This window comes from Caretta caretta, chromosome 5 (genome assembly GCF_965140235.1).
Source record: "Caretta caretta isolate rCarCar2 chromosome 5, rCarCar1.hap1, whole genome shotgun sequence".
Taxonomy (NCBI): domain Eukaryota; kingdom Metazoa; phylum Chordata; order Testudines; family Cheloniidae; genus Caretta; species Caretta caretta.
Window position 1 is genome coordinate 82356655 of NC_134210.1, and position 21167 is coordinate 82377821.

Sequence of the window (21167 nt, forward strand, 5' to 3'; positions counted from 1 at the left end):
AATGCTAACTATGCTATTGCTGAAAGTACTCCAGTAGGGTCTCATCCTGCTCCCTCTGAAGTGATGGGAGTTTTACTACTGACTTGGATGGGAACAATTCTCATCCTTTCTTAGGAACCTTTGATTTATTTTAATGTTGCACCATATTTAAAACAACATACCATATCTTGAAAAAAGCCTTTAGCCACTTGTATCTTATGAAAAATCCAAATGCTGAATTATACTTTTGAATATTTGTTTTACTTTCATTATTTTTCATGTCTCATATATATAAAGAAAAAAAATGCAACATTACCTCGTCCGTCCACAGTAATGCCTACTCCACTGCTACACAGGCCATGGAATTCGGCTACTCAATTGAAACAAAAGTTGTATAAAAAAATGTTAGTTCTAAACCTCCAAGTACATACTTGAATAAAAATTGTGACATCATGAATGAAACACTAAAAGGAAAACTATGGTATTATCCTCTCAAAAGTACCATCTCCTCGACAGCTTCACAACAGGGCAATGTCACCCCAGAAAGCAACATGGACTGTTCTCCAAAATATGGTGATATGAATACTGTTTTCAAGGGGAATTTGTGGCAAATAAACTGTTTCTTCATGTTCTCTGCATTTTCCTGTTACTAAAGATGAGTGAACTAGTTCTTATTTAAAAAAAAAAAAAAAGGGGGGGGGGTTTGAACATCAACCCCACTACCAAAACTGAATAGTGACTGTACTTTACACTGGCCTGATTTTGTTAGGGAACCTACAGCTCCTTGTCCAACACCTGTAAGGTACCTTTTCTCCTATCCAACATAACCTCTTCTGGCTCACCCTACACTTAAAGATAATTATGAGGCCCTGCTGCATCTATCTAGAGCTTGGTGTCTACTCCCTGAATTCTCACATAGTCTGGACAGGTCTGAAGTCACTCTACACAGCACTGTGCATGGAAGAACATAGAAAAACATTCTTCTTTTGTTCACATTAAATACTACAAGTTTAGATTACCTTGAAAATAAATGCTATGAATCTGCTTTGAATCAGACTTATTAGTCTATGTTAGCTGTGAGATCAGAAGAATTATGCAACTTTACCTGAGTTCTTGGCAGGACATGGGTGACATGGCTCTCCAAAGCCATAGTCTGGATTGGCACAGCAACATTCAGATTTTGTCACTGCCCCAGGGAAAGGGCGGACACACACTCCTTTTTTGATTCCTCCATAGCATGTACTGCGCATGTGAGTATCTAAGAAAGGTGAGGCAGAGAAATAATTATGTATTCTTAGACTAGGAAGGATATGAACGAATATTCTTTCAATAAGAAACTGAAATCAGAATCTTATCCAGTGAAAGGGATACATTTTGTCCTGTACCCAGGATGGTTCACTTATAAGCCACTGAAAGCCAAGTGCCTGCATCGAAGAACAGAATTTGGCTCTAAATAGTTATCTGAATGTTCCCATTCCAAGTATATGTTCCCGTCTGTGGTGTATGTTCTTTCCAAACTCATCTGTCATTGGAGGCTGATTTTGCATGCTTATGTTTAATTGTACAGTAACTTACTCCATGAAAAGTCCCATCGGATTCAGTGACATTACTCTTGAAGCAAGATAGTACTCAGTGTAAGTGTGGCAGAAAGGAGCCTTTTGATTGTAAGTTCTTTGATGCACTTTTCAGCAAAATGCCTATGACATTGTGAGTATTACTAATATAAAATAAAATAAAATCAGCCCTATGTAATGTGATAACTTTCAGATTACAAATACTTTTCTGGGAGCTATAATGTCTGAATAATATTATTCAGATCATTCAATGAATCATGTAGCATAGTCAGATAGAAAGCTCCTGTGTCTGATCCTGGAATACAACTTTCTAAACACCATACAGGCTCCTTGAAATTCTATCCAGAGGATTACGTATGAATGAAATTTTTGTTACACACTATTTGAAATAACCTACTTTATGTCTGGAACAATTATATCATCTTTTTGTAAAACTGAAATTCCCAAATGAGTCATGAATCTGCCTCATGATTTCTTGGCATCTTAAGGGCATTTCCTGTTGAAACTGTAATATTTATGGTATATCTTTAAGAGGTACTAGTGATAACCCATGGGTATGGCTCTATGAGTGAGGTGGTCAAATGTGTATGTGGTTCTCGCAGAGTCGTGCTGATTCGTGCATAGGTTGAACAGTGGCAGTTGGGCCAAGTAATCCCTCATCTCTGCAGTCTCCCTCATACACCCAATGAAATTACTCCATGCAAATCAACTGGAGAGTAAGAGTACTGATTAGTTGAGTTACCTCTGCTATCACAATTGTCTAGAATTCTTGGTATGACATAGATAGATGCCTTTCCGTAGCTGTCACACAGCTGTAATTCATAAAATCAAAATAGCCAACAACTTAAAACCTGGATGGCAACAGATTGCAAATCCCAGCAATGACTGGATCTGAGGATATTCTAAACAAAAAGAGCTCTGAACCATGCATGTAGCTGTTTATATTACTTCACACTGACTGAATAGACATTCTGGGCTTCAGAGTGACACAAAGTGGCAATTCTGGAATCTCATCATAAGTAGCAGCAGTCCATCTTGAAAGCTCCAAAGCTATTCAGTTACTGTGTGCCATGCTATAGCATCGCAAGTGGCTAGAAAAAGGCAATTCTCAAGTAACAGTCCTTGCCACAGATAATGCAGATGCAGGGTCAGAGGGATGAAACCAGGGCACTACTAGCACTTGAGGCCTGTTGTGCTTTCCTCTTTGCTCTCTTCACTTTCCTCTCTCTCTCAACCACTTTTTTTCAGTCTCTGACTCCCTGCTGCAGCACAGTCCTCCGGTGTAACCTGTGCTAACTGAATATTCCCAGCTTGATGCTGACGTTTTCAAATTCTTTTTGCAAAATGTCCTTGAACCTGTGTCTAGGTTGGCCTAGTAGCCTTAGAGCATCTGCAAGTTCTCCATAAAGGAGATCCTTTGGAAAGCATGCATTCAATGCAGATGACCAAGCCAGCAGAGATACGTGTTTGAGAATGATGACTAGGCATGGCAATTTTGCTTTCTCAAGTACTTCGGTGTCATGGACATTTCCCACTTCATATTTAAAATACAGTGAAAACAACAGGTATGTAAGATCTTTAGCCTTTGCTGAAGCCTGCTGGAGGCAGTCCATCACCATACAGCAGTGTGCTCAGAACGCAAGCCTGGTAAACCTGTATCTTGGTGTTCAATGTTAGTTCCCACGTGCTTGGTCAGCTGGCCGAATGTGGTGCACGCCTTTCTGATGCCAGAATTAATCTTGTTATCTAGAGATAAGTTATCCGATACAGTAACTCCCAAATAGCATAACTTGTGCACAATTTCTATCATGGTGCTATTAAAACTTCTGCTGCAGTCAAGAGACCTTGTGCCATAATCAATGTCTTCTTTAGACTGATGGTTAGTCCAAATTCACCACAAGCTAGCACAAAGCTATTACATAAGATTCCTCCTTCCTTCTTCTCCAAACAAGGAATCTTATTATATAGATATGTGCAGCTGTATATGCTCGTATGTGAAATACTGTGCCAAGCTGGCCTTACAATTTGTAAAAGCCCCAAACTGCCGGAACGCTGCGGGTGGGAGGTAAAGGAGAGCACAGAAAACTGAACACTGGGTTGCTTCCCACTACTGTCTCACTGCCAGAGTGTGAGATCAGACCGGCCTGAGCCCCAAAATGTGTGGACCACAAAAAGTTGCTGCCTGGCTCGTACTTAAAGCTGGCTCTGCAACTGTGCCCTAATTGTGAAATCCCTAACACAATAAGAATGGTGCTGGGAGTTTACCATCTCAGGCTGTCTGTGCTCATTTCAGTACTTTATTGGCAATATTCATTAACATGATATAAGCAAATATCATGGCTGCAACATCAGTGAGAACAATTCTTACTTTTAATTCTTGGTTTAAACCTTAGCATAGGTTTAATTAACTATAATAAAATGCCTGCATTTATTAAAATACAGTACATATTTAGTATTCTCATTTAGAAATAGAGTAAAAGAACATTCTGCTTTTCACATGAACTTCCTTTCACTCCTTGCACCATGCAGACTTTTCCTATTGGAGTTTCTAAATGGAGTTTGTAATTGAAGGGGTTAGACTGAGCTGGTACTTGGTGGAACACTGCAGTGGTTTTATTTTGGTAATCCCCCAGCTTCTGCAGAATTAAAATTTTTGTTTTAAAATAATATAAAAGTGCTTAGCCCTTATGGTTATAGAGATACCCTTCCAAATATTAACTGATGCAGTACAATCTTCCTGTGTCTGTAGACAGGCAGGTAGGAATAATGGGCTACGTCTTCAGTATATGGAGCGAACATTAGTTTTAAGCCACCTTTGTGTTATCCCAACCCCAGGGCCCAGTTCAGAGTCAGGATTGTTCTTAGTTGTGCAGGCTTATAATGTGCATCCAATGAAATGAGCTGTAGCTCACGAAAGCTTATGCTCAAATAAATTGGTTAGTCTCTAAGGTGCCACAAGTACTCCTTTTCTTTTTGCGAATACAGACTAACACAGCTGCTACTCTAAAACCTCTACAGGGCCATAATTCCAGCAGAGAACAGAATGTTTCAACCTTGGTTCTTTATATCTCTTTATCCTTGATCTGATTGAATAGTTCTAAGTTTGCTGATAACTGCTGTATTATTTATCTCAACTACATTTATCTTAACTTAGAAGCATAATTATGACAATTTAAATGTTGGCTAAGTTAACTACTTCACTGCTGATTATTTTAGCAGGAACATCCGGCTATTTTGAGATTGTGGGCACAGCTTTGGTGAAGTACCACCACATTCTTCTTCCGATCTGATCCCTCGGTAATAGCAAACAGCCAGCTACACAAAAGAAAGCTGATAAAAAGCCATCAGACAACATCTGCTAATACCCAATAATAATTATCTAAATTTCCATTTTTCCAACACACATCATTAAGCACAGTGAACATGCACATTTACAGTATTGTGTTATTTTTAGTTTATTTCCTGTTAGTTTATAAGCCATATGTGTGTGCATACACAACATTGGGCAAATGGACTTCCCCTAAACCAATGATCTCCCGTATGCAGGACTAATTCTCAGGAGGAATTCTTGCATGGAATTGTTCGCTCCTTCTCCACAGCAGATTTAGAGATTTGGTTTCTCTCATTATTCGCAGCTTCTAGTCATACCATTGAGACTCAAACGTTTCCCAAGGACAAGGATTGTTTGACTGAGTTAAAGCTGGATTAGAGTGATCACTGGAGACTACACAGTCAGGGACAATTATGCATGACCTACCACATCCTTTCTATCTCTAATTTCTATGATGATGATGATGATTTTTCAGACTTCACACACACCTGATTTGGGCCACTAAAAATCATGTATTTCAAAGGAGGAATTCATTCTTTCAAAGATTGTTAGTAATCATAAGATTTTTCATTGGATGAAGCTGAGAGCTACATTATTTGATACCCTCAGTTTAAGAACAGAGAACCTCAGTTTTTTCCTTAATCTTTTTTATCTTCTAATTTTCAGCACATTGTGCAGCATAATTTCATGCCACCAAACACAGTGATTATGAAATATTTATGAGTCCATATAAAATCATGTTTACTTAGGTTGCATTTTTATGATAACTTACTATATTTCTCCTGCTGGAGTATTGTTTGCTTTACTTGATCTTCATAGGATGAGAGAAAGAGGTGAAAATGAGAGAAACAATATATTCAAAAAAATACAACTCCTTCCCCTCCCCTGAACAAAGTGGTTTATTTTTTCCAATGATTTGGGGTAAGTGACCAGCATTAGAGGAAAGGGTGAGATGTACAAGTGAAAATACTGACTCAGGAATGGAAATGTATTTAAAAAGACACAGATCCCGTAATCACAGACTATCAACCATGTGGCAGAATGAATCCTACATAATTAATTATTTTAATCAACAACAAATGTCAACATTAACAAGAAGAATGTCTTGATTTTTTAAAAATATTATACTTTGATATATCATAAGAAGAAGTCCTAATTGCTTTTCATTGAAGAAGTCTCACTTACCTACACAAACACGGCCATCAACCCCAACCGCCAGGCCTGGTGGACATTCACACCGAAAAGAACCTTCCGTATTGATGCAATGACCATTCATGCAAATTCCTGGCGTCTGGCATTCATCAATGTCTGCCCAGAGGGAAACATTCACTTATTGTTATTTTTGAGTAAATGTCATTAAAGCATTGCTTCTTGGTACTATAGTAGTTGAGGGATTGTTAGCATTTCCCTGTTAAACTTGATATGCAAGGTCTCAGCCAAAGGGCATATACTTTAAAACAAACTTTCAGAAAAAATGTGGAGTCTAGAGGTATCAGAGATTCTATATTTAGCTTGTCAATTGCAGATTTTTCACTTTGTTTTCCGCCATTTATTTCACAGTAATATTGTGTTTTAAAATTGAAGTTAGAATACAGATAATTATGGCATAATTGTCTTTTAGCAAAGCCAGTGTTTCACTTAACTTCACTAAGGACATGATGCTATTCCCCGTGGAGTCAGTGACAAAAAACTCCTATTAACTTCAAAGGTGCAGGATCAAACTCTGTAAAGAGAGGTTTACTTTGGCCAGTAATGCAATTTTCACAGTGAAGTACCGTATAATGAAACAATTTGGATTTTCTATTTAACTCTAAATGGAGCGTCACCAATATTGATTTATCTCACTTCGTTTTTTCTAAGACACCTGTTATTGCAGTATCGAAGTACTGAATTCACTATGAGATGGTTGGACAAAACATTATATTGTAATAAAGTTCAGTACTAGAACATTGTCCTGTAGCAACCATTAATATACCACAGTCAATCTTTTAGGAGTTGTTTCATGGTGTTGGGGATTTCTCATTTTTTTTAAATAAAAACAACTGATTTTTAAAATTCAAAACCTGGTAAGACTACAGTTTTGTTGCTCTCTCAAGCCTGACAATTTATTTGTGCTATTTAAGAAGTAAGGAAAGGAAGTCTTCTCCTTTTATGAACTAACACTTTGTTACTCAATACCAATCTCATACCACATTTGAGTTAAATCAAAGCCAGCTAACCTCTGCTCATGAATCCCATTCATTAGTTCAGACAGCCTCTTTCTTTTTCCCTGTTTTCTTTATTCTCAGCAAGTTTACAGGTAATTTGCAACTCAGAAATATAAGAACAAGTCAGGATTTCTCTTCCCCCTTTCTCTAAAATTTGATTTAAATTACATGGTTTAACCCTACATTTTTTCTTTTGTCTGCAGATAGTGTATATCTGTGCAACTGAAAAAAAAGAGTGTGGATTCATCTTTTTATGGTCAAGTCATACTAATTTTCATCTAAATGAACAGCTTAAAAATAACCTTTGAGTGTGAACTGGAAAGCTACAGGTTTATTTTAAAAGGAACCAGATTCACATAAGAGCTCCAATTTTAGTACAGAAAGAAAAAATGTTCACAGACAAGTTTGGTCATTAAATACCTTTCTACTGAAGGCCCAATCCAACTTCCACAGTTGTCTTTAAATGGAGTTAGATTAGGCTCCATTCTTTAAATGTTCAAAATTTTCCTTTTCTCCACAAAGAAGCTTGTGTTTAGCCCTACGTGATGGTGTCCTAATAAACATTATGTAATTCTAGAGCAGGGGTGGGCAAACTTTTTGGCCTGAGGGCCACATCTGGGAATAGAAATTGTATGGCGGGCCATGAACGCTCTCAAAATTGGGGCTGGGGTGTGGGAGGGGGGTGAGGGCTCTGGTTGTGGGTGCAGGCTCTGGGGTGGGGCCAGAAATGAGGTGTTCAGGGTGCCGTAGGGGGCTAAGGGCTCTGGGGTGAGGCTGGGGATGAGAAGTTTGGGGTGCAGGAGGGTGCTCCGGACTGGGATCCAGGGGTTCAGAGGGCAGGAGGGGGATCAGGGCTGGGGTAGGGGCGCGGGGAGAGTCTCAAGGGTGCAGGCTCCGGGTGCTGCTTACCTCAAGAGGCTCCCGGAAGCAGTGGCATGTCCCTTCTCCAGCTCCTACATAGAGGCGCAGCCAGGTGGCTCTGCACACTGCCCCATCTGCAGTTATCACCACTGCAGCTCCCATTGGCCGTGGTTCCTGGCCAATGGGAGCTGCGGGGGTGGCATTTGGGGCAGGGGAAGTATGCAGAGTAGAACCCCCTGGCTGCCCCTACACATAGGAGCCAGAGGGAGACCATGCCATTGCTTCCGGGAACTGCGTGCAGCTGCCCTCAACCCTGCTCCCCAGCTGGAGTGCAGCAAGCCCCAGACCCCGCTCCCCAGCAGGAGCTTGAGGGCCGGATTAAAACGGCTGGCAGGCCAGATCTGGCCCATGGGCCGTAGTTTGTCCACCCCTGGTCTAGAGCAACAAGCAAATGAAGTGGGAATTTACTTTTGAATATTCATAAAAAGTAAAACCTTTGAAGCTTTTTCATATTGTTACTCTTGTTACTCTTTTTTGAAGTGTTTTACAGAATAAATTACAGCTACATTTCCCACAAATTTTCACAAGCCAATTTGTCATTCATACAACCACTGTATCTTGCACACCATTATTACATGGTTCTGTAATTTCTTTCTAGAATTACAATGAGTATTTTAGGCAGCTTTAGATGCCTACTGTACCAAACTAGCAAGATACTGGAAAATTATTAAGTCCATGTGACAAAAGATTTGCATTCTTACATGATTCACTAGACAGGAAAAGGTGGTTTCAATTAAGATTGTCCTAATGCGTTCTCACAATCATACGTACCAGTACAGTAACGCCCATTTGGAGCCAGGACAAACCCTGGTTTGCAGATACATTTGAAGCTACCATCCTCATTTATGCACATCCCATTTAAACACATGTTGGTGGTGGTACACTCATCATGATCTGCAGAAACAGAGCACAGAAAATGACTTATACCCTTTAGCCTTGAGGAAAGAGAAGCAGCAAAACATCAGAGTTAGAACATCATTTACCCTGAATATTTCAACAGAGAAGGCCTGGCAGTAAATGGTGACTCCTCTTCCCTTAAGAGAAGGGAGAACAAAGTTCAACTATCTTAAAGAATTCAAAGCTTGTTGCAGCTGCAAGTTTCTCATGACACTTTTTAACAGAAATAAAAATACCCATCTTCTTTAATACGGCAAAGAAGTAAAACTCAGGCTACGGGATTAAAGGGAGACATGCTGTTTCCTGAGAAAATCTTATTACCTGTGGATTGCATCACATATTAGAGTCTGCCCCGCCCTGTCAACAGGAATTGCATGGTCCACTCTGTACTAAACTGTGTGACTATCAGAAATTATCAGAAAGTGAAACAATTTATGCTAAGTGTTTAAATATGAAGGAACCAGCAAGTATAACCTTCTTCCTAGTCATTAACAAGAAATTATATAAATATATTATAGCATCTAAATGCCTTTATATTAAATGTATTATGATTACAGTTATTGCAGCAATAACTAAAATGTGCTACGTGCGCTACAAACTCCTACCAAGACACAGCCCCCGCAGCCAGAGTTTAAAATCTAAAAATATGAAACTTACAGTTCAGAAACATGAATAGGCCACTAGCCCATTATGGGGATAAACCGTGACAAGCCCTTATGTTGGTGCAAATTAGGAGGAGGGGAAAGCAGGCAAGAAGCCTTACTGCTTGTACTACCCTTACAAACACTTATCACAATTGCAGGGGTTTTGCTCAGGACAACACAAGGACTGCTCTCTTGATATTCTTCCAGAGGTGAACCGTAACCTAAAGGGGGCAAGTAGGGGTGTGGAGCAGGTGGGATCACGGTTTTGACCCTCACTTCCCCTTCTACTCCAGCCACACCCACCTATGGACTGGGTCACTCAGGGAGAGACTGCACCCTGCGAAGGTCAGTTCCTTCCTGAACTCCCTTTGGGATGGTGCAGCTCCATACACCATCTACTTGGTGCAGCTCCTCACACTGTCAACTTGACCCCAGTGAGGCTCTGGCACCTCATACCAGATCTTATTTCACAAAATTCCATCTTTGAAGATCAAAAATACTGTGAAATGTAACTTCTAGAAACTTTAAACCAGAGTCTCTCTTTGGCTCTTCACCCTTATATAAAGACAAGCGCTCCATACCAACACAGTTCTTTCCATCTGTAGTTAGTTCAAACCCAGCATTGCAAATACACTGGAAACTTCCATCAGTGTTCACACACCGGCCATTTTTACAAAGAATGCCATTTTGTATGCATTCATCAATATCTAAGTGAGAGAGAAAAAAATCATTAAAAAAAGCCTAGGAGTTTCAATGAGTAAACAATATTAAGAAAACATTGTACCTCACAGCACTTTACACGGTTTCCATCAGATGACTCTCCATCAAGGAACTAAAAGTGACATTACTAGCTATTGTTTTTAAAAGAGCCTGACAGTAAATATGACCTAGAAAGAAACATTTTGAAGATGAGAAGACCTCATTCTCCCAGTATGTATATAGCTTTATACTGTCAAACATTCATTATGCTGCTATAAGACTATTGAACAGTGTTAGTCTATAGTGATGTTCAATAATTAGTCTATTAAAATATGCATAGCCTTAATTTTCTGTGTATTCTCCAATTTAAACCAGTTAGCCAAGTGAACTGGGTCACCGGAAGGAAAAGATGAACAGCAAAGACCAAAAATTAAACCATTATTGTATCTACAGAATTAACTCAAGGGTAGGCCAACATTTCAACTGTAATTAAAAAGCAATTACATCACTGTCATGGTTTACTGAAAAAGAGAACACTAATAATTATTTTCAGAACTCCAATAGAATCTGATAGAGTATGCAGAAGTGTAAACAAATGTTCTTACCAATGCAAGCTTGCTTGGTAGGAGTTCTCTGGAAACCTGCATTGCATTTGCAATAATAGGATCCAGGTGTATTAACACAATCACCATTAGTGCATGGGTTTGACGTGCACTCATCAACATCTGCTGGCAGCAGAAAATAAGACGATTAGAGATTTCACAGCATAAATTTTCTTTCAAGCACAGCATTTTATGATTGAAGAAATAAGGTAATTAACAGTCAAACACTGAAGTTTGAAGCCTGTTCTTGGTGCAAAATTATTACTTCCCTAAACACACACACCTATTCTTAGTCTAACTAAGAAATCACATTTTCAAAAAGGAAGGGAATACAAACAGTATTTTCTCTCTCTTAAATGTATCCTAAAAGAGAGAAGAGAAAAAGAAATCTATGAAGAATTTGAAACTGCTAGCCTAACAGAAGGGAAAAATCCTTTGTTCAGCTTCACATTCAATTGTTTAACTGAACAACCACTTATTTTCTTTCTTTTGAATAATAAGGTGCCTACAATGCAACAAGCAAGCACTAAGCACTTAAAGAAGAGTATTACCCAGCACAGACACAGTTTAGGTCAGATTATGGCTTTAAGACATGGCATGTACTGTGGGAGTGTGCGGAAGGGCCACACGGCAGCAGGACTCCTTAGAGGAATTCCAGCTGAGATAGCAATATCTGTGCACCGCATCCTGATTATTGAGGCCCCCAACATAAGGATGAAGGAAGTCTAGTTGTATCCTTTACCCACACTTTCACACCTGGGAGCAGCCAGATACAATCTGGCTCTTAGGTGGGATGTAGTTTGCTTGCCTTCCAAATGATCTCAAACTTGGACTTTGTAAATAACATCTGACAGTAAATCTCAGTTCATTACACGTTGGAAGTAACTGGCTGGAATGGGAAAGGTAAATAAATGAGGTGATTTATTTTTATCCATTTTCTAAATGAACATGTGCTGTTGGAGTTCCACAACATACAAGTGTTGTTCTAGGGTTGTTCTGAGGCTGAAAATCGCAGCAGTCGAGCTTTTCTACTAGCTAAGGCACAAGCGAGAACACACACTGCACAGGATGCAATAGTGATTGCTCACATTGTTGTAAATAATTGCAAGTACATACTACATTTCAGACAGATATTGGATTACACAGAACAGTGCTTTTAGCAACTTGATTTATAGCAATATTTTTGGCTGGATGAATTTAGGGCCCTCTGGTAAATAGCAAAAAGAATAAAAGAAAAAAATAAATGAAGGATTCAGACAGCCCTTCTCCTCATGCAAAAAGCATTTAGCTCTTTAAAACACTCACATTTGAATGTGCAGTTGATAGCATCGCTGCAAGAAAGCCAAAAGAACGAAGCAAAATGAAGAAAAGAGAAAAAAATCAAGGAATTAGAAAGAATATAGAAAGCAGTGACTGTAACTGCTTTTCAGTCTATATATGTTTGGATAAGCCATTTGTTGTCCTCGAATAGAATTGTATGTATTTACATGAGCTCCCCACTCAGAGGCAACTCTACAATTCTTGGCCATAAAGAATGTTTTATTTCCATGTGCAGTGGACCAATCCATCCTCTGGATATTTTGGCTCAGTGCTCAGCCAGCCTGCCCAGAAGGATTGCTCATAATTTCTTCAGAACAAAGCCCCTCAACTGTAGATCTACTGATAGTATGTCAAACTCTGAATTGGAGTTTCTCATGAATGTTTTGTCTAACATCCTAATTCCAACAACTTCTATTATGTATTTGTCCTGCCCTAGTAGAGAGGAGGAAAGGAGCAATTTATAAATATATACACTATACTCCTCTACTTTGTTATGGTTTCTAGTATAAAAAAGATTTTTTTTCTAGAATAAAGTTCTAAGCAAAACTTGTCAGCTGCTTAACTGTCAAAGCAAATTCATATGCATTACCAACTACTCTCATTATCAATGAATTCATAAACCCCAGAGAAGGAAAACAATACTCCCCTATGAAATAACTGATTTAAGCTTAGAAAATCCCTTTCAGTCCATGTGTGCCAGATGACTCCTTGTATTTAAATATGAATCTGGGTTTTTCCTATATTATTACATGCTAGTGATAAAAGGGGCTCAGGCTAAAAATAGTCTAAAAAAAAAAAGTTAACCTTGAGTTCAGGTTACTAGAATGGATATCCCCACCAAAGCAAATTGTCAAACGCAAGGAAATAAGCATTCAGACTATAAAGTCCTCCATCATGTATACTCCCCACATCATTTTCCCTTTTCAACCTCAACTAACTCCCTCTGTTGCCCACATCTCTCAATTTTTAAATATTTAATCGGCAACAGTGAGCAAAAATTTCACTAAAATATTCTATTGAAAGTTTGATTGTTTTCTGAACATTTATTGCGCCAAATCAGAGGACAAAAAAAGTATGAAATACAGGTATTTGAATCCACCTGTAAGTACAAATCTCAACACAACTGTAACTGTGGTGTTGCTACTGATGCTTCTACAATATTTTTACCATTTTATTGAATATGTTTTTGCAAACACAGTGATAACAAGGAAGTGTTACTACAACACAGATTTCTATCAATTCAGAAAGAGGAACTGATGGTCCATTAGACTGTCAGTATCAGTCCAGTAAGGATTGTTGTGAACTTTATCTTTTTAACAGTAGACAATGATTCATGATGAAAACTGTACAATATAATTGGAGGACTGGAAGTTGTGTATAAACCTACCCTTTTGTTCTGGCAGGACCATTTTGAAAAAAGTCATACTTTCTTTTTCTGCCTTACCCCACGAAAATTCTTTAATAATTTTCTGAACTTCTTAAAATATCCTTTGGGGTTTTCCCTGGGTGAGGAGCCAAACAGATTATAATAGTCTGGAAAGAGTGTTCATTTTTGTATTATTAACCTTACCCCATACAGTGAAATGTAGCTGTTCCCAATGCCCCAAGCCTGTTCTTTCAGTAACCAGAAGAGAATCCAAATTGGATTTGAACAAGTCCTTTAGCTTAATTTAATGTATATCATTATGCACGGATATTTCATTCTGTTAAGTTCCCACTTAAAGTCCCATGTTCAAACTCTTGGTTGACATACAGCATTTGCATTCAACAGTCAACAGTTAACTATAGCATTTGAAAAGGAGTACTTGTGGCACCTGAGAGACTAACCAATTTATTTGAGCATAAGCTTTCGTGAGCTACAGCTCTCTTCATCGGATCCGATGAAGTGAGCTGTAGCTCACGAAAGCTTATGCTCAAATAAATTGGTTAGTCTCTCAGGTGCCACAAGTACTCCTTTTCTTTTTGCAGATACAGACTAACACGGCTGCTACTCTGAAATATAGCATTTGAGACACTGTGATTGTTTTGCTATACTTCAAGCAGGAGATCTCAGATAATTCTGCTTGGTAACTGTTGACTTTTTAATGCTAACTGCAATATACCCTGTACAATCCCCATGGAATCCACCGAATTACTCAAAATGTAAATCAGTGCAGAATGAAGCCTCCAATTAGCATTTTGAGATTTTAACACCTAGATGGACTTGACCCTATTGAAATCCTTCTTATATACACTGCGACAAAGTTCCTGCTCTACCTTGGTGGGTCTTGCACTTATTGGCGGATTTGCTCGCCTTGGAGCTTCACAGCAGCCGTCAGCTTGGCCTTTTTTCTGAATTTACAGTCCAGGACAACTCCTCCTGTGTCTGACCAGGAGTTGGGAGGTTTGGGGGGAACCCAGGCCCGCCCTCTACTCCAGGTTCCAGCCCAGGGCCTTGTGGAATGCAACTGTCTCGAATGCCTCCTGCAACAGCTGTGCGACAGCTACAACTCCCTGGGCTACTTCCCCATGGCCTCCTCCCAACACCTTCTTTATCCTCACCATAGGACCTTCCTCCTGGTGTCTGATAATGCTTGTACTCCTCAGTCCTTCAACAGTCCGCGTTCTCACTCTCAGCTCCTAGCGCCTCTTGCTCCCAGCTCCTCATACACACACCACAAACTGAAGTGAGCTCCTTTTTAAAACCCAGGTGCCCTGATTAGCCTACTTTAATTGATTCTAGCAGCTTCTTGATTGGCTGCAGGTGTTCTAATCAACCTGTCTTAATTGTCTCCAGAAGGTTCCTGATTATTCTAGAACCTTCCCTGTTGGGAAACGGGACGTCCTTTGCTTGCTCCCCAGCTATCTGCTTTCTATTCTTTCCTAAAGCCCCCTGGCCCGGATTTTTCTTACTTTTTGAACCTGCCTTAGTTCCCCCCTCCGACCGGGCCAGACGCTTTTTGTTTTGGTTTGATTTTTTGTTGCTTTTTCTTCTTGCCGTTTACGTGCTGGTCGGCCTCCAGCACCCACCCACCCTCCCCCCCACGCCTGCTTTCGGGCTCAGCTATTTGCCTCAGCTGAACCCCCCGGAGGAGAGGGGGGAAGATTGCCGATTTTGCTATCCGGAGGGGGGAGTGGAAACCCCCAGACCCAGCCGTTTTGCTGTCTGTTTGGAATTCCTTTCTTATCTCGGCCCGCCGGAAGCCTTGGTACACAGCCAACAAGCTGGAGAAGAAATCACCCAGAGAAACTACAAATCATCGTGAAGGGGGCCGTAAGACTGAGTAATTTTTTGAATTATACTCTGGTGGGGGGGAGTTTGACTGTGTTTTAATTGCGTCTGTGGTGGCACAGGGGGTGTGGCACGGAGCTGCCCCCCGATCCATCTGTGTCCTCCCAACCCCCATACTACGATCTTCACCCCCCCACTCCACCATCTTTGCTGGCTTTCTAACATCTGCCTCTGGACTCAGCTGCTCGCCCTGATTCCACTGCGTGGGCCAGAAGCACCAGCCAACCAGACAGGACTCTCTGGACAAGCGTACGGTGGTTCATGGGCCCCCCCCCCGAACTGTCCACCCCACAGCTTGTCACTTTCTACCTGACCCCAATTCCTGTTAATCACCTGCCACCGCCCCCGCTGGGGCATTGGCAATGGAGGGCACCGGAGTGACCTCCGCCGCTGCCATGCTCATCGCCTCTCCAGACTCTAGGGAAGCCCCCCCAGCCGGCGGGAAAGGCCAGGGCAAGAAGAAGGGGAAGGGCCCCGCTAAAACCACCAGGCCCCCCATGGCAGGGGCCATCCCCACTGCTGCAGCCCCGCCACCAACCACAGCATCCTCCCTCGCTGCCCCCTCCACCAGCTCTGCGGATGTCCCTCCCTCAGCCCCCAGAATGTATGCCCGGGCAGCAGCAGCCCCCCCCAGCCTGCCACCTCGTCATCTCTCCCACCCACCACCTCCGCCACCGTCAAGAGCGGCTGGGGCCCCTTTCCCACCATGACAAGGAAGCATGGTGTCCGATGCCTCCTGGTGCCCGCCTCGCTCCACGTGCAGACCTACGTGCGGACGTTGGTGAGGGTGGTGGGGCCCTCGGCCATTGTGGCAGCCTCCAAAATGTATGGAAAGGTCGTTTTCTTCTTAGCATCGGAGGCTGCCACCCAGGAAGCAGTGAAGAGGGGCCTGGCGGGGGGGGGGAGGGTGTTTGTCCTCCTAGAGCCGCTAGAGGACCTGGGCGTCCACCTGGTCCTGACCTCTGTCCCTCCTTTTCTCCCCAATGCTGCCCTGCTACCTGCCCTTTCCACCCTGGGGAAACCTGTTTCTGTTATCAGCCCTCTCCTGTTGGGCTGCAAGGACCCCACCCTCAGTCACATTTTTTCCTTCCGCCGGCAAGTGCAACTTTTACTGCCGTCGGCGGTGTGTGATGGAGTGGCGCTCGAAGGGTCCTTCCTAGTCCCCCACCAGGGGGCCCGTTACCGGGTGTACTTTTCCACAGGGGAAGCAGGGGAAGCCCAGTGCTACCTCTGCTGGGCGTCAGGGCATGTCCGGAGGGACTGCCCCTTAGCCCGGCAAGGAGGGGCACCTGGGATCCCCGAGACCCGGCAGGACATCGGCCCCGTCATTGCCGATGCCCCTGGCCGCCCAATATCTGAACCTGCCCCCCCTCCTCTTTGGACCACCGCTACTCCCGCTCAGGCCCAAGGGGCACCTCCCCTACAACGCCCAGACGAGCGGGAGAACCCTGCCCTCACTGCTAACAATCTAGCAGGGCCCATGGAGGAGGGTGGGACAGAGATACCACCAGACATGGGAGAGAGCCTGCCTCAGGGAGAATCCTCCCTCCCTTATGCTGCCCCACCGTTCCCCCCCACAAGTCCCTGAGCTATCGCCTTTACCCCCTGACACGACCCCTGCTAACCAGCCCCCAGATGATGCCATGGAGGGCTGAGCCATAGTCCAGGGGAAGCCAGGCAAGCAGAAGGCTCGAGCTCCGCCTCATCTACCCGAGGTGGAGGCCCCCCGGAAGACAAGGAAAGTGGGCACAGATGCTGAACCTTCCGCTTTGCCCATGAGTGTGTCCCATCCACCGGTGTCAGCCGGGAAAGACATGGCAACACCGGAGGGTAGTGTCTCCCCTTCACGGGAGACCCTCCCCGCCGAGACCCTCGAGGAAGCCCCTTCTGTCCTGACGCTACCCAAAGCCCCCGTGAACCCCGAGGCAACCGTCATGGCGGGTTCCAGCGGGGAGAACCCCAGGGTGGCGGAAAGTGTCCTCTCCTCCATGTTCGAGGAGATCGAGGCCTTAGATCTGACCCCGGTTGCCCAGGGGGAGGACGACCTTTTGCCAGCAAATCTCTATCTGGGGGACCTCACTCCACCCCTCTGTTCCCCATGCTCCCTCCCCTTAATTGCTGCTTCTGCTCCCACCTCCGAGGAGCCCCTGGACTCCTCCACCAACCCAGCCGCTGATGGCACCCCGCTGACTACCACCGAGCCTGCTCAGGTGACAGCCGGCGCCATGCAGCCGGGACACAAGTTGCCGGGGCACCCCCCGTTGGTGTGGAGCAATCGACTTCCTTCCTGGGCAGGGGCCCTACAGAAGATAATCCACCTCCTCATGCTGTGGCCGCTAAATCCACCACAGAGCCCGCGCCCGGTATCACTGAGAGCTCCCTCCCCACCCCCTTAACCCTTGAGCCTGATCGGGAGGCACCACCATCCAGCTGCTTGCCTCCCGAAACCCAGAACCTCACGTCTGCCCCTGCCCCCACCCCACCCAATTTACCTCCTGCAATGTCATTGCCGCCCCCGGGGCTGTCTCCTTCTCTTTCCCAACTGATGACCGCCAGGGAGCGGTCTGTGTTCTCCTGCCCCCACCCATTAGAAGCTGCTATTTTCCCTCCACCACCCCCTATCGCCCCAGAGCTTGAGGTGGGCCTAGAAGCTCCAGCCCATCAGGCACCCCGTCGGGGGTCCGCACCCTGCTTGTCCGTTTTAGTGGACCACAGGGCTGCACCAAGGGCCCTGCTGGGGAACAACCGGGAAACCGTAACCCCACCCCCCCATGAGCTGCGAGGAGAGCTGCGGAAGTTTTTAGAGGATGTCCGCGGCTCCCGCAACAAGGTACAACTTGCTCTCCAGCGATGGGGGGACTTTTCTCAAATCCTCCGGGCCACAAGGGCCCTCATGCAGGAGGGTAAAGGGACGGGGAAGCAGGATGCCACAGCCTACTAGTGGGTCCACATCTTCTGTGAACAATTACTCACCTACGGGATGGGTCACGGACTGCTGCATGGCCTGCTGGGAGATGCGAGAGTCCCTGCCAGTGAGGACCCCTCCCCCCCGACCCTCCCCATGACACCTCTCACCATCGCAACGTTGAACACCCGGGGTTGTAGGATGGCTCTCTGCAGGTCCCAGGTGCTCTCCTTCCTTCAGGAGGGAGGGTACTCTGTGGTTTTTCTGCAGGAGACCCACACGGACGCGATTGCCGAAGACAGTTGATGGCTGGAGTGGGGGGACAGGGTCTACTTTAGCCATGCCACGGTTCGACAGGCTGGAGTGGCGACCCTGTTCTCCCCGACCTACGGCCCGAGGTGCTAGGGGTTGCCAAGGCCGTGCCGCCTGCTGCATCTCCGGGTCCGTATGGAGGGGCTCGTGGTTAACCTCGTTAAGGTCTATGCCCCGACATCGGGCCCGGAACGGCTGCAGTTCTACCAGTGGGCGTCCGCTTTCCTCGGCACCTTAGATTCTCACAAGTGCCTGGTCCTAGGAGGGGACTTTAATACCATCCTTGACGAACAAGACCACTCGGGGACCGAGCAGAGCCCAGCCGCCGCCGACACCATCCGGGAGATAGTCGAACATCACTCCCTCGTGGACATCTGGGGTGACCACCACCCGGATGACACTTCCATGTTCACCTTTGTCCGGGTGGAAGCCCATCGGTCGAGCCACTCCTGGTTGGACCGCATTTATTTATCACGCTTCCATCTCTCACGAGCCCATTCCTCCAGCATTCGGCTGGCCCCAGATGATGATTTTCTGATCATCATCTAGCCACCGCGACAGCCTCCCTCTGTGTGGAGAGGCTGGAGCCGGCCTACTGGCATTTTAACAACAGCCTGTTAGATGAGGGCTTCATGACGTCCTTCCGGGAATTCTGGCTGGCCTGGTGAGGGCAGCGGCGTGCCTTTCCCTCGGTGCAGCAATGGTGGGACCTGGGGAAGGTGCGCGCCAGGCTTTTCTGCCACGACTACACCCGGGGCACCAGCTGACGGAGAAATGCGGTGATAGAGCAGTTGGAACGGGAGGTCTTAAAGCTGGAGAGGCGTCTGGCCGCCAGCCCCAAGGACCCGCTCCTCTGCGGAGCATGCCAGGAAAAGCGGGAGGCGCTCCGGGCCCTCGAGGACCATCGGGCCCAGGGCACCTTTGTTCAATCCCGCATCCGCCTCTTTCGGGAGATGGATCGTGGCTCTTGCTTCTTCTATGTTCTGGAGAAAACGAGGGGGGCCAAGAAACACATCACCTGCCTCCTGGCAGAAGACTGCACCCCCCTCACGGAACCGGTGGAGATGTGTGGGAGGGCCCGAGCCTTCTACACAAGTCTTTTCTTCCCAGATCTGACCAACCCTGGCGCTTGCAGAGTGCTCTGGGAGGAGCTCCGTACGGTCAGCGCAAGCGACTGAGACCGGCTAGAGTTGCCTCTCACTCTGGCAGAGTTCTCGGAAACCCTCCGTCGTATGCGCACTAATAAGCCTACAGGCATGGACGGGCTGACCGTGGAATTCTACCACGTGTTTTGGGATGTCCTCGGCCCAGACCTAGTCACCGTCTGGGCTGAGTCTCTGCAGAGCGGGGTCCTCCCTCTTTCATGCAGGCGAGCTGTGCTCGCCTTACTGCTGAAGGGGGACCTCCACGATTTACGAAATTGGCGTCCCATCTCGCTCCTCAGCGTGGACTACAAAATCGTAGCGAAAGCAATCTCGCTGCGGCTAGGGTCTGTGCTGGCGGACGTGATCCACTCATACCAGACCTACCCCGTCCTGGACCGCAGTATCTTTGATAACCTATTTCTGGTTCGGGACCTTTTGGAACTCGGATGTAGAGACGGTCTGTCATTCGCCCTCCTGTCCCTAGATCAGGAGAAGGCTTTCGATAGGGTAGACCACGGGTACCTCCTGAGCACTCTGCGGGCGTTTGGCTTCGGACCCCAGTTTGTGGGTTTTCTCCGGGTGCTGTACGCTTCCGCAGAGTGTCTGGTTAAGCTCAACTGGACCCTGACCAAACCGGTCAACTTCGGGCGAGGAGTACGGCAGGGGTGCCGCCCCTCGGGCCAGCTGTGCACTCTGGCGATCGAGCCCTTCCTCTGCCTCCTCCGCAGGAGGTTGACAGGGTTGGTGCTGCGGGAGCCGGAGCTGCGGCTGGTCCTGTCGGCGTACGCCAATGACGTGCTCCTCGTGGTCCAGGACCCGGGCGACTTGGCGCGGGTGGAGGCTTGCCAGGCCCTCTATTCGGCAGTCTCCTCCGCCCGGGTCAACTGGGTCAAGAGCTCTGGCTTGGCGGTAGGAGACTGGCGGCAGGCGAGCTCCCTCCCACCCGCGCTTCAGACCGTCCGGTGGAGCACAGGTCCACTGCTCTACCTCGGCATTTACCTTTCTGCCACGCATCCCTCTCCGCCAGAGAACTGGGAAAACTTAGAGGACGGGGTGACAGAGTGGCGCCGGAAATGGACGGGACTACTCCAGATGTCTCTCCCTCCGAGGGAGAGCGCTGGTGCTTAATCAACTAGTCCGGTCCATGCTCTGGTACCGGCTCAACACCCCGGGTTTCCTGACCAACCTCCGGACATCGATTCTGGTGTTCTTTTGGTCAGGAATGCACTGGGCCCCTGTAGGGGTTGTTCATCTACCCCTGAAGGGAGGACAGGGCCTGAAGTGTCTGCACACTCAGGTCCGCGTCTTCCACCTCCAGGCCCTACAGAGGCTCCTTTATGGTACAGGCAGTTCGGCGTGG

The 21167-nt window shown here is 45.6% G+C and overlaps 1 protein-coding gene across 2 annotated transcripts in view; it reads right to left on the minus strand.

Annotated features, from left to right (window-relative positions):
- FBN2 (fibrillin 2) overlaps positions 1-21167 on the minus strand; it is a 254961-nt gene that overhangs the window by 131045 nt on the left and 102749 nt on the right. For both annotated transcript variants that reach the window (XM_048851711.2, XM_048851710.2), the window contains exons 12-17: positions 10858-10977; positions 10135-10260; positions 8784-8906; positions 6070-6192; positions 1085-1237; positions 296-349 (exon numbers count right to left, since the gene is read on the minus strand). In XM_048851711.2, the coding sequence (XP_048707668.2) occupies positions 296-349; positions 1085-1237; positions 6070-6192; positions 8784-8906; positions 10135-10260; positions 10858-10977 (699 nt within the window). The remainder of the gene's footprint in view (positions 1-295; positions 350-1084; positions 1238-6069; positions 6193-8783; positions 8907-10134; positions 10261-10857; positions 10978-21167) is intronic.